The sequence below is a fragment of the Ornithorhynchus anatinus genome, chromosome 8 (genome assembly GCF_004115215.2).
Source record: "Ornithorhynchus anatinus isolate Pmale09 chromosome 8, mOrnAna1.pri.v4, whole genome shotgun sequence".
Lineage (NCBI taxonomy): Eukaryota > Metazoa > Chordata > Mammalia > Monotremata > Ornithorhynchidae > Ornithorhynchus > Ornithorhynchus anatinus.
In genome coordinates this window covers 70,205,969-70,219,435 of record NC_041735.1, presented here as the reverse complement: position 1 = coordinate 70,219,435, position 13,467 = coordinate 70,205,969, and the positions used below count along the sequence as shown (strand labels likewise).

General features: G+C 49.5%; 1 protein-coding gene across 1 annotated transcript in view; it reads right to left on the bottom strand.

Moving 5' to 3' along the window:
* The window catches only part of CDK6 (cyclin dependent kinase 6), a 199,304-nt gene that overhangs the window by 42,108 nt on the left and 143,729 nt on the right, over window positions 1–13,467 (bottom strand). Inside the window, exon 4 of the mRNA XM_029070593.2 lies at window positions 13,277–13,386. Within this exon, the coding sequence (XP_028926426.1) occupies window positions 13,277–13,386 (110 nt within the window). The remainder of the gene's footprint in view (window positions 1–13,276; window positions 13,387–13,467) is intronic.

The following is a 13,467-nucleotide window of genomic DNA, read 5'->3' as shown; positions in this document are numbered from 1 at the left end:
TATGTACATAAGGCTGTGGGGCTGAGGGAGAGCTGAATAAAGGATGCAAATCAGGGAGACGTAGAGGGAGTGGGAGAAGAAATGAGGGCTCAGTCAGGGAAGGCCTCTTGGAGGAGATGTATTGAAGGCTTTTGAAGGTTGGGGGAGTAATCATCTGTCAGATATGAGAGGGAGGACGTTCCTGGCCAGAGGCAGGATGTTGGCGAGAGGTCGGTGGGACAGGAATCGCGTCTACCAACTCTACTGCACTATACTCTCCCAAGAGGTTAGTACACAGTAAGCGCTCAATATATACCATTAATTGATTGGCTGACTGAGATAAAGCAGGGCTTAAATGCAACGATCCATCTCGGGCCACCACCTCCTCTTCTGGAGCGGCCACATGAGAGAGAGGAAGAGGTTTCTTGCCAGCTTGATCCCTAACTTACTTGGGAGAAGCGGGAGCGCAGGTCCTGAGTAGGAGGCCACCACCAAAACCCGTCAGGGGTTTTCCTGGTCACTAGCCCGGGAGCCATCTCGGAAAGGTAACTGAGAGGGAACACCGGTCAGCTCCAAAATATATCTCACAGTTTCTGCTCATCTTATCAACCTTCAGCTTGTGGGGGTTTAACTGCTAAGTGACACAGCTAGAAAATAACAGCTGTGCTGCTGCCGTGCTAGAGGAGTCAAAGGCTGCAACAATTTATAAACAATCCATCCCTACACAGTGGCAGCTCCTGGCACCTTGGGGCAGTCTGCCCTGTGGGCACAATCCAGTCTTCATATTCTGTATGTTACTGGTCACTGTGGCCTGTACCCTGAGCACCCCTCCAGCCCAGCGGATGAGATGGCCAGACAGAAGCAGCTCGCTCTCACCCGAGCCAGGGCCTGGGTTTTAATCCCGGCTCCGCCACCTGCCTGCTGTGTAACTCAGCAAGTCTCTGTGCCTCAGTTCTCTCATCTTCAAAATGGGGAGTCAATTCCAGGTCTCTTTACTATACAGGCTGTGAGCCCCTCGTGAGACCTGATTATCTTGTATCTACCCCAGTGCTTAACACAGAGAGACACAATGCAGTCTAGGGGAAAGAGCATGGGCCTGGGAGTCAGATGACTTGGGTTCTAATCCCAGCTCCACTACACATCTGCTGTGTGATCTTGAACAATAATAAGCACTGGGGTAGATACAGGATAATCAAGTTGTCCCATGTGGGGCTCACAGTCTTAATCCCCATTTTCCAGATGAGGTAACTGAGGCAGAGAGAAGTGAAGTGACTTGCCCAAAGTCACCCAGCTGACAAGTGCCAGAGCTGGGATTAGAACCCACGACCTCTGACTCTGACCTGACTTGTTCATTCCAAGCGCTTAGTACAGTGCTCTGCACATAGTAAGCGCTCAATAAATACTATTGAATGACTCCTAAGCCCGGGCTCTTTCCACTAAGCCAAGCTGCTTCTCACTACTTCTCTGGGCCTCAGTTACTTCATCTGTAAAATGGGAATTAAAACTGCAAGCCCAACGTGGGACAGGGACTGTGTCCCACCCAATTATCCTGTAGCCATCCCACCGTGTGCACATAAGAAATGCTTCACAAATACCATTGAAAAAATGCCACTTAAAGGTGAGCGTCTATACGACAGACACCTCCTCCCTGCTACCAATGACAGTTCCCATCTGGTCCACCAAACCCCTCCCTCCCTGCTCCCAAAGTCCGTGGCTCAGTGGAAAGAGCCCGGGCTTGGGAGTCAGAGGTCATGGGTTCGAATCCCGGCTCTGCCCCTTGTCAGCTGGGTGACTGTGGGCAAGTCACTTCACTTCTCTGGGCCTCAGTTACCTCATCTGCAAAATGGGGATTAACTGTGAGCCTCACGTGGGACAACCTGATTACCGTATCTACGCAGCGCTTAGAACAGTGTTCTGCACATAGTAAACGCTTAACAAATACCAACATTATTATTATTATCCCGGTCAATTTGGACCCACGGGGACACTACCCAGTGCTAGTGGTCCCTGACTGCAGAGAGACGATCTATCCTCCAATCAGGAGCCTGCGCAGCTTGTTGCTAGGACGTCCACAAATCTGCCTTCGCAGGTTCCGGCCCCGGACAAGCAGACTTGCAGCTGAGCAGCAGGGGGCAGATCCCCAAGTGCCAGCGGGTACCAGCTGATCCACTCCCACGCTTCACCTACCACCTCTGGGCAGTTGGATTCTTTTTCCTCTCTGCCTGCCGCCTCCCACCTCTTGTCTCCAGGCCCGTCACCCCACACCGACACCTCAAACTCACTATTTCTAAAGATAAAGCCTCTTCCCTCCCAAATCCTCTGGCCTGCCGAAATTTTCCCATCGAGATTGACCGCACCGCCACCCTCCCTCGTCTCTTGATGTTTGCCACCTGGGCATTAATCCTTGACTCTTCTCTCTCCCCGAGCTCCCATTCTAACCGAGGCTGGAGCCTGTCAGTTTTTCCTGCATCTACCCCTTCCTCTTCAACCTGGGAATCAGAAGGTCATGGGTTCTAATCCCGGTTTTGCCACGTGTCTGCTGGGTGACCTTGGGCAAGTCGCTTCACTTCTCTGGGTCTCTGTTCCCTCAGCTGGAAATGGGGATTAAGACTGCGAGCCCCACGTGGGACAACCTGATTACCTTATATCTACTCCAGTGCTTAGAAGAGTGCTTGGCACATGGTAAGCATTTAACAAATACCATCTTTATTCCAGCACTTAGAACAGTGCTTGGCACATAGTAAGCGCTTAACAAATACCATTATTATTATTATTATCCAAATGGCCACCACTTAGGCCACTTGTTACATACTGCCTCAGCCTTCTGGCTGACCTCCCTCGCTCCAACCTCTCCCCTCTTCAGGCCATTCTTGACTCTGTTGCCCAGATCATTTTCCTACAAAATTGTTCTGAACCCGTCTCCCCACTCCTCAAAACCTCCAACAGCTGCCAATTCCACTCTATATTTCTTTTAAATAGTATTTTTTAAGTACTTACTATGTACTAGGCACTGTACTAGGCACTGGAGCAGATACTAGAGAGGTTGGACACAGTCCCTGCTCCACATGGGGCTCATAGTCTTAATCCCTATTTTGCTGAGGCACAGATAATTAAGTGACTTCCCCTAGGTAGCAGGCAAGTGGAGGAACCGGGATTAGAACCCAGGTCCCTTCGACTCCTAGTCCCGGGGTCTTTCCGCTAGGCCACGTTGCTTCTCACAAGCATTAAGTCAAAACTCCTGATTCAATCAATCAATCAATCATATTTATTGAGCACTTACTATGTGGGAACTTCAATGGCTTTAAGACATTCTAGCAGCTCTCTCCCTCTGACTAAGCACAGGGTTTTAATGATTTTCCTTTTTAGAGCAAGGGATGGTGAACTACATCCCAGCTCACTCTCTTACCTCTTGACCAGCTAACTCACTCACATTCTCATCTCTCCTGCCTCCAACTCCCAACTTGTGCCCTTCCTTCAGCCTGGAAACTCTGCCCCGCTTCAATCCATCAGTCCTCAGCTCTTCCCATCTTCAAAGCCCTTTTGAAATCCCACCTCTTCCAGGAGGCTTGTTCCAATTCATTTTTCTTCTCACCATGTCACATTCTGCCAAGTACCAATGGAACAGTTTTGTTTCACCTCCACACTTCAGCACTCGTATTCACTCTTAGCACTTCTGTCTATATAGATTTACACACTCTACTCTTTAAATGCTTCATCATCCAAATAGCCACAGTTGTATGAAGGGAAGCCGTATGGCCTAGTAGACTGAGCACAGGCCTGGGAGTTAGAAAGGACATGGGGTCTAATCCCAGCTCCGCCATTTGCCTGCTGAGTGACCTTGGGTGAGTCTACTTGTTTTGTTTTGTTGTCTGTCTCCCCCCTTCTAGATTGTGAGCCCATTGTGAGTAGGGACTGTCTCTATTTGTTGCCGAACTGTACTTTCCAAGTGCTTAATACAGTGCTCCACATACGTAAGTGCTCAATAAGTACCACTGAATGAATGAGTCATTCAACTTCTCTGTGCTTCAGTCACCTCATCAGTAAAATGGGCATTAAGGCTGTGAGACCTACGTGCGACATGGATGGTGTTCAACCTGATTATCCTGTATCTACCCCTGTGCTTAGTACAGTGCCGGGTACGTAGTAAGTGCATAAATACCCTAAAAAAAGTCTCAGTGCCGGGATATTTAAAATCACACTGATGGCATCAACAGTGAGTGAGCTGCTTTTCCAAGACCTTCTTCCCTTCAGAATGATGAACTTTATCTCATGATTAGTCGATGGCTGAGGGAAAACAGCTATATAAGTAAGACACATACTTTCTGTCTGCCTTGCAAATTCTGGCCTTGGTGCTGGGTGACCCTGAACAAGTCTGCTGGGTGACCTTGAACAAGTCACAACTTCTCTGCACCCCAGTTGTCTCATCTGTAAAATGGAAATTAAATACCTGTATTCCCTCCCGCTTAAACCCCACATAAAGAAGGGGCTGTTTCTCATCTGATTATTCTGTACCCACCCCAGTGCTTAGAATAGTGCTCGGCACATTATACACCCTTTACAGATATCACCATTTTATTACAGAGCCAAGGGACAGGGGAGAGATGGATATGGTAGGAGAGAGGATGGAACAAAATCTCCTGAGAACATTTCCCAGGACCCAGCGAGATGCCATGGCCGGTGAATTCCTGCATCCTTCGTTCCAATTGGACTGTGGGTCTCCTGACTACCAGGCCTGAGTTATTTCCACTAGGCCACACTGCTCCTGCAGATTTTGCTTTCTGTCAGGATCCAACTGGTTTCCTAGTTCACTGAAAAAAAGGTGTTTTGCAAATGGTCTTTATGGAAAAAACACACAAAACAAAACATCTGTCTGGTGAACACGCCTGCAGAACTGCCAGTCCAAAGCTCTAGAAATCCAACCAAGGAAATGGGGACAGGTTAGGAACAAGGTAGGTGTCTCTAGAATGAGTGAAATTAAGATCACTGAAAATGGGTTCTGGAAAATCCAGGAGAGAAGGTCAGAAGGAGAATTCTCTGGGCCCAATTCAGAGTCCAGACACTAGTTTCTTTAGATAAATTGTGGTCTGAGGAGCGGGCCAGGAAGCTGGCAAAACCCGGCCTCGATTCAACCTCCATCATCTACTGCTTGTCTTCAAGAAAAGCCCTTTGGCTTAGGGAATCCCCAGCAGGACCCTTGGGACTTGGTCTATACCTTCTCTCCTTTCTTTCTGGAAAACTGAAATCACTGGGGGAGGCTGTAAGCCTCACATAGAATGAACACATCAAACTGGGGAGGCTCACAGAACTGTCCACCCATCTGTCTGTCGACTGCAGTTGCTTCGGTTTCTTGCTTCCCCCTCCCTGAAATTTTTTTTCTTTTTTTTTGATTATGGGGAGTGACAGTTTTTGGTTTCTTTGGTTTATCAACCGTTTCCTTTACCACAGCCTCTATTCCTCTGGCTGGAAGTCTGGCATGATTGGAAGTTGGAAGCCAAACCACAACTGAATGATCCTGGCCCCTGCTTTAACAGTCATCTCCAACCACAGATTAATGCTGTTACTGGATTTGACTAACGGCTCTCAATCAGCTCAACTGTCGACACTTGAGAAAATACCAACGGGCCCAGGCCAAGGGGAAAATGTGAGCAAAACCTTCGTGGGGGTGAGGGTGGAGGGAAGGGAGGGGACGAGATGAGGTCTGGGGGGAGGGAGTGTCTCATCTCCTGTCCATTGTCATCAGACTCCGTATTATCATTTTCAACCCTGATCTTTTTTAGATCCCCTGAAGGGGCCTGGCTCTCCCTTGGTCTGGGCTGGGGATGGGGGCAGGGAAGAGAGGGAGGGTGGAAATGATGAAGGAAGGAGGGTGGGAGCTGCTGTGGATGCCCTTCCCCCTACCAGGTAGAGCGCTGGGCCTTGCCGATGACAGGAACCACCGTGTGTGTACCTGGCCCAGGTGGGGCAAAGGTAGAGATGTGGCAGACATGTTCCCTCCCCACTGGATCCGGATAAACCCTCAGAGCTGAAACAGAGCTGCTGTGTGGGACCTGCCATGCAGGACGTGGGTGGCAGATACGTGCTGCCCCAGAGCCCTCTCCCTCTCTCCTCCATCACCCTTCGGCCAGAGCTTCCCTCGGCGGCCAACCTGCCTGATGTGGCCATCCTCTGCGGTCAGGGGGCTGCAAAGCATGTGATTAGTTCCCTGACTTCCAAGAGAGGACAAAAAGCTGCATCCATGAAGCTGGGCTAGGTACACTTGGGCAGACTTTATATTGATTTAGGGGCCAAGCACTGGGTAGGACCATGATAATCAAATCAGACTTAGAGCACATTCCCAGCGGGGCCACCTCCATCCACTAGACATCGGTCCGCCTGGGGGAGCCAGGTCTTTAACCTTTGACCTGTGTTGCTCCCTAAGGATCAGAGAGCCCTCTGACATTAAGGAGGGATGGTGCGGGGTGGGGACTAAGGGGAACTCTCTGCTTTGTCGAGTTCTCTGGGCTTCTGAAAGTGGGCTCTGCCCACTTCAGTACTGAGGGATCTAGCGATGCACCGAGGACGTTGGGGTGCTATTCCCTAATTCGCCGGTCATCTAGAGCCCGGGTCTGGGAGTCAGAAGGTCGTGGGCTCTAGTTCCTACTCCACCACTTGTCTGCTGTGTGACCTTGGGCAAGTCACTTCACTTCTCTGTGCCTCAGTTCCCTCATCTGTCCTCACATGGGACAGGGACTGGGTCCAACCCAATTTGCTTGTACCCACTCCAGAGCTTAGTACAGTGCCTGGCACATAATAAGTGCTCACCAAACACCATTACAATTATTATTACAATGGATGGTGGTCTCGGAGCTTAAGACAGCAAGGGGAGATCACGTGCCAGCACGCTGGGTCTCTACCGGTCACGTGATAAAGGATGCTTCCCAGCTCACAGCAGGCACCACTCGCTTTCTAGACTCTAGGCTGTAGCTAGTTGTGGGCAGGGAATGTGTCTATTGTTATATGGTACTCTCCCAAGCACCCAGTACAGTGCTCCACACGCAGTAAGAACTCAATAAATACAAATGAATGAGCGAATCAATGAATGAATGCTTCCTTGAGAGGTGATGTCACCAAGTTCCAAACTGGTGGAGCCAGGAGGCTGGGGAGCAAAAGGTGGAGAGCCCCGGGCCTCATGGGTGGCAGGATCTGGGTTAGGCAGTGGGGAGGGTCACACTTTGGAGAACACCATCCCTGTGTTCAAAGGGTTTAATCTCCCTGGCGACAGTTGGTGCCTCTGTGTAGTAACTTGAAATGCTCCTCTTTCAATCGGAAAATGTTTACTCTCACCCCCGGACACTGACCTTCAGGGCCCGACTGGTCTCGCTGGGCCCACTGCTTGGGAAATCAGAACGGCCTGCCGAGCAGGAAGAGTTGGCCGGCCAGCATCGGGAGGCCCCATTCCTGGTTCTCGGGGCCTTGGATCCACCCCCGTTATCAGGGCAGCTTTATCCCACGCAGAGATCCCGGAGCGGACCAGAGCTGGCTGCCTGCGCTCACTTCCTTGAACCCAGTGTGTGGAAGCCACTTACACTTGGTCACCGCCCCAGGCTTATCACACAAGAACAACAATAACTGAGGAGAATGTCTTTCCTTCCTTTGCCTGGAAGGCTCTGTGCTCACCAATCCGAGCTATAGCTGGAATATTATTACTACTCTAAAACTACTATTACTAGCATTTCTTGTTAAGGGCTTCCTATATGCCAAGCACGGTAGTAAGTCCTGGGGAAGATACAAGATAATCAGGTCAGACCCAATCTCTGCTGGATATGGGACTCTAAGCAGGATGGAGATAATTTTTTTCAGGATGAAAACATTCAGGATGTTTCCCCACCCCTCAAAAAACTCCAGTGGTTGCCTATCCACCTCTGCATCAAACAAAAACTCCTCACCATTGGCTTTAAAGCACTCAATCACCTTGCCCCCTCCTACCTCACCTCTCTACTCTCCTATTACAACTCAGCCCATGAACTTCGCTATTCTAATGCCAACCTCCTCAGAGGACTTCAATCTCGTCTACCTCGCCGCCGACCCTTCCTCCATGTCCTCCCACGGGACTGGAACACCCTCCCTGCTCAAATCCAAAGGCAACTACTCTCTCCTCTTTCAAAGCCTATTGGGGGTACATGTCCTCCAATGTCTTCCCTAAGCCCCCTTTCCTCTTCTCCCACTCCTTTCTGTGTCAACCTGACTTGCTCCCTTTATTCATCACCCCCTCCCAGCCCCACACCACTTATGTATATTCCTGTAATTTATTTATTTATATTAATGTCGGTCTCCGCCTCTAGGATGTAAGATCATTGGGGACAGGGAATGTGTCTCTTTATTGTTGTATTGTACTCTCCCAAATGCTTAGTACAGTGCTCTGCATACAGTAAGCACCCAATAAATACGATTGAATAAATGAACAGATTTTTGAATCCCCACTTTACAGATGAGGAAACTGAGGTCCAGATAAGCTAAATGACTTGCCCAAGGTTGCAAGTAGCAGAACTGGGATTAGAACCCAGGGCCTTCTGATTCCCAGGCCCAGGCTCTTTCCACTAGGCCACGCTACTTCTCAGATGACTAGTCGGGTGGTCGCTGTGGCCTCCAGGTTGACTGGGAGATCAGTGGGTCAGACATGCGGGCTTGCTGGATCCAGCCTCGGGGCCAGTGTGAAAGCTGGCGCCATGTTCAGACAGGGCCCAGATACCTGTTGGCCAACGAGGACAAATCCCTTTCCACCATGGAAGCCAAACGGTCCTCCCTACATCCCACAGCCAAGGAAGAAGAAAGAATGTAGAACTCAGACGATGGAAAGATAAAGAGACTCCAGCAATGAACCATCTCCCCTCAGTTCACTTGGCCTTGTATTTCCATCCCTTTCCGTATTTGGCCCATCTCATAAAACTCAGCTGACTATATCACATACCCGCTCGAGATAAATCCCCTACATAATGAGAGCCCCCAAATGTCAGGCATCCAGCCCAGCCAGGACCTTGCATCAAGTGTTCCTTGATTAAAACACTGCCAATGAACTTGTACAATCACATCTACTTTTCTTACATACACACACACACACACACAAACACGTCCCTGCACCCCCACACATGCAGTTTTATCTGCACCATCGGAACAACATAAGGAGAAGTGAATCCGTGAAAAGCATACTATGCCTAGAACTCCTAAAGACACATTATCTAGAAACATCCCTAGAAATAGAGTTTTCTATATCTGTCATTCATTTATACATTCAATTGCATTTATGGAGCACTTACTGCGCATAGAGCGCTGTACTAAGTGCTTGGGAGAGTATAATATGACAACAAATAGATACATTCCCTGCCCACAGTGAGCTTAGAATCTAGAGGGGGAGACAGCCATTAGCTGTTGTGTGACCCATGAGGCCAGGTGCTCAACTTGCTGCCATAAACACAATTCCTAGAAGTGTTTAGGGCAGTTTCATTCTTTCAATTAATGGTATTTACTGAGCACTTACTATGTGCACAGCACTGTACTGAGTGCTTGGGAGAGGTCAATAAAACAGAGTTGGCAGATATGTTCCTTGCCCACAATGAGCTTACCGTCTAGAGGGGCAGTCAATCCATCAGCGGTTTTTACTGAGCGTTCACTGTGTGCAGACCACTGTACAAAGTGATTTAGAATTAGAAGACGTGGCCCCTGTCCCTGGGGGGTACTGTAATTTCAAGATATGGGCCCTGGCCTTACCAGAAACGCCTGCCTACGTAGTCTTTATCAGATACTAGATCCACAGGACCATGGGAGAGGGCCAGACTTAATAATAATGTTGGTATTTGTTAAGCGCTTATTATGTGCAGAGCACTGTTCTAAGCACTGGGGTAGATACAGGGTACTCAAGTTGTGCCATGTGAGGCTCACAGTCTTAATCCCCATTTTACAGATGAGGTCAATGAGGCACAGAGAAGTTAAGTGACTTGCCCACAGTCACACAGCTGACAAGCGGTGGAGCTGGGATTCGAACCCATGACCCCTGACTCCCAAGTCCAGGCTCTTTCCACTGCGCCACGCTGCTTCTCGAAGGAAGGCACATGTGAAGACCTACTTAGGGGAAAAACAGTGGACAGAAACAGGCTCAGTGAAATACTCGCTCCTAAGTTTTAGAGAAGTCTGGGGGGAGGTGGATTTAAACTCCCTCTTCAAGTTCTTGACTGAAAGAAGCGAGAGAGGCCAAGGGCAACTCTCCCCATCTGCCCTCCTATTTCTTCTCAGAAGATTGTGGCCACCCTGCAGGAACAGAGGTTAGGAGCCAAGGACCAGATGGTTGTCTTGGCTGCTATGGTGGTTGTTTCCAGCCTCCTCACCGGTTTCCCGGCCTTCAGCCTCTCAGTCAGTCAATCAAATTTATTGAGCATTTACTGTGTGCAAGGAACTGTACTAAGTGCTGGGGAGAGTACAATACAACAATAAACAGAAACAATCCCTGCCCACAGTGGGCTTACAGTCTAGAGGGGGAGACAGACAATATAATAAATTACAAAAATGATAAGTAAATTAGAGCTATAACAAATAAATTACAGCCTATCCTCTGTGCCATCTGAACTCCAGGCTGCTGCTGTTGCCTGGATCATCTTCCTCAGGCACTGCTCTGCCTACGTCTCTCCTCCCGTCAAAATCCTCCACCTGCCTCCTCCCAGCCTCTGCCCACGTCTCTCTGCACCAAGCAGAAACTCCTCACGACCGACTTTAGGGGGTCTCCACTGTCTACGCTCCTCCCAAGCCAACCTTCTAGCTGTATTACGCTCGACACAGCCTCCTCCACCCTTTTGCTCACGCTGTTCCCCTGATTTGGAACTCTCTCTTTCATGAAATCTGACAGACCATTGGTCTCTTCACATTCAAATCTCTCCTCAAATTCCACCTCTTCCAACAAGCCTTCCCAGGTTAATTCACAGCTTTCCAAATCACATAAACCCCCTGGCCATCTGTAGGGCTTACGTAGTGCATGCCTAGCACTCATGTATGAGTTCTCTAGACTGTAAGTTCCTCCTCGACTGTACGCTCCTTGTGGGCAGGGAATGTGTTGGATGGTACTTTCCCAAGTGCTTTGAACACAGTGAGCACTCAATAAATATTGCTGACTGACTGATTGATTCCTGACTGGAGGTGCCAAAGTTCCTTGCATGGAAAGAGGTCTTTGGCCATTCTCTGCATTCGACCACATTTGTTCCCTGGGGCTGTGGGTGCAAGTGCAAAGACCTGCATGTGACATATTTTGTTCCAAATGGTACACACGTTAATCCTGGTTTATGGTGGCCACTAGGAGCAATGGCTTTCCTTTTATGGTATTTGTTTAGCATTTACTATGTGCCAGATACTGTACTTGGCTCTAGGGTAGATACCAGCTAATCGGGTTGGACACAGTCCATGTTCCACATGGGGCTCATAGTCTTAATCCCCATTTTACAGATAATTATGGTGCTTGTTGAGCACTTACTATATTCATTCATTCATTCATTCAATAGTATTTATTGAGCGCTTACTATGTGCAGAGCACTGTACTAAGCGCTTGGAATGAACAAGTCGGCAACAGATAGAGACAGTTGCCAAGCATTGTTCTAAGCACTTGGGTAGACACAAGTCACTGAGCTTGGAAACAGTCCATGTCCCAAATGGGGCTCACAGTCTTAATCCCCATTTTACAGATGAGGTAACTGAGGCCCAAAGAAGTGGAGTGACTTGCCCAAAGTCACATAGCAGATATATGGCGGAGCCGGGATCAACAATAATAATGAGGGTATTTGTTAAGCGCTTACTACTGTGCCAAGCACTGGGGTGGAAACAAGCAAATCGGGTTGGACACAGTCCCTGTCCCATATGGGTCTCACAGTCTCAATCCCCCTAATAATAATAATAATAATGTTGGTATTTGTTAAGCGCTTACTATGTGTCAAGCACTGTTCTAAACGCCGTAGAAGATACAAGGTAATCAGGTTGTCCCACGTGGGGCTCACAGTCTTAATCTCCATTTTACAGATGAGGTAACTGAGGCACAGAGAAGTGAAGTGACTTTCCCAAGGTCACACAGCAGACATGTGGCAGATCTGGGATTAGAACCCAGGTCCTTCTGACTCACAAGCTCGTGCACTACCCACTAAGCTATGTTAGTTTCAGATGTTATTTGGATTTTCCTGATATCTCTCCTGCAGTAGAGCTGATGAAATGTTGGAGACTGCTTGTTTTCTGCTGTGATCTCCTGTGTTTCAGCCTTCCACTTTTCCTGGGCTAGGGCAAAAATCCTAGCTGGTCTGGGCCTGATGTGGTTCACAGCTCAGCAGCTGCCCACCACTTGCCCGCCCCCTAGGATATCTCGCCTTTTTTAGCCTAAGTCTATGCACTGTGCTACTGCAGACATGAATGGTTTCTCCAGTCTTCCCTCCTGTCCCCTCCACGCTTAGTTTCAGTCCAGGTTCCCCCCACAAACTGCCCAATGTCCCCATCCCCTAACTGGGGGGGGTCAGTCTAGGCCTCGGGGTATGGGCCAACCTAAGAATGGACCAACAGGACCAGGAATGGACCAAGAATTCACCTGGACCACCTAATCACTCAGTGCTATCCAACTGCCCCCAAACTGGCGATCACCTCTTTAGCCCCTCCCTGCCCAACCCTAGCAATACCCCACCCAAACACATCCTGTGAGGACACTCCTCCGGGGAACTGGAATGAGAGACCTAGTAAATGAAGCCTTCCAAAGGCTCCTGAGTGCTCACTGGTCTGTCCCCATGGGTCGAAGGTTATTTACAAGGAAAACGTTATGATGGGCAAAATGGTGAACAGGAGCAATGAACCTATAACATCCGGGGCCGTAAATAAAGGAACCCACACGCATCCATATCCACACACCTCTAGGCCTCCAGCCCACTGAAACAGGACTCAAGCCCTTCCCTAGAGCTCACTACCAGAGACATCCAACGGTGGGCCCTCAGAAAGATGCCAGCTACAACTCCAGCATCCTGAATAGATTTCGGTGCCAACCCGCCGTCCCTGGGTCAACCGGTCTGCCGGGCGATCGCAGTCACCTCCTTCCACCCGCCGCTTCCCCCGGGGGTATCTGCTTCGGAAAGAGCTGGGCCGAGCCATGGGCCAGGAGGCCGGAGCTCAAAGGCACCTCCTGTGGATGGCTGGGTATGCTCCCCGGCACCGACGTCCAAGTGACCCCCACCACCTCCCCGCCAACCGGCCCCACACATGCTCATCAAACACCCGCTCCAGTCGAGGCCCCCATCGAATGAGCATCACTTACTTTCGACGGAACATTTCGGCAAATATGCAGCCGACACTCCAGAGGTCCACCGGGGTTGCGTAGCTGGACTGAAGCAGCACTTCCGGGGCTCTGTACCACAGCGTGACCACCTGAGAGACAAAAACACACACTCACATCAGAGGATATTTTCTACTGCCTTCCCTCTCCTGAATCCGTTTCCATATCTGTCT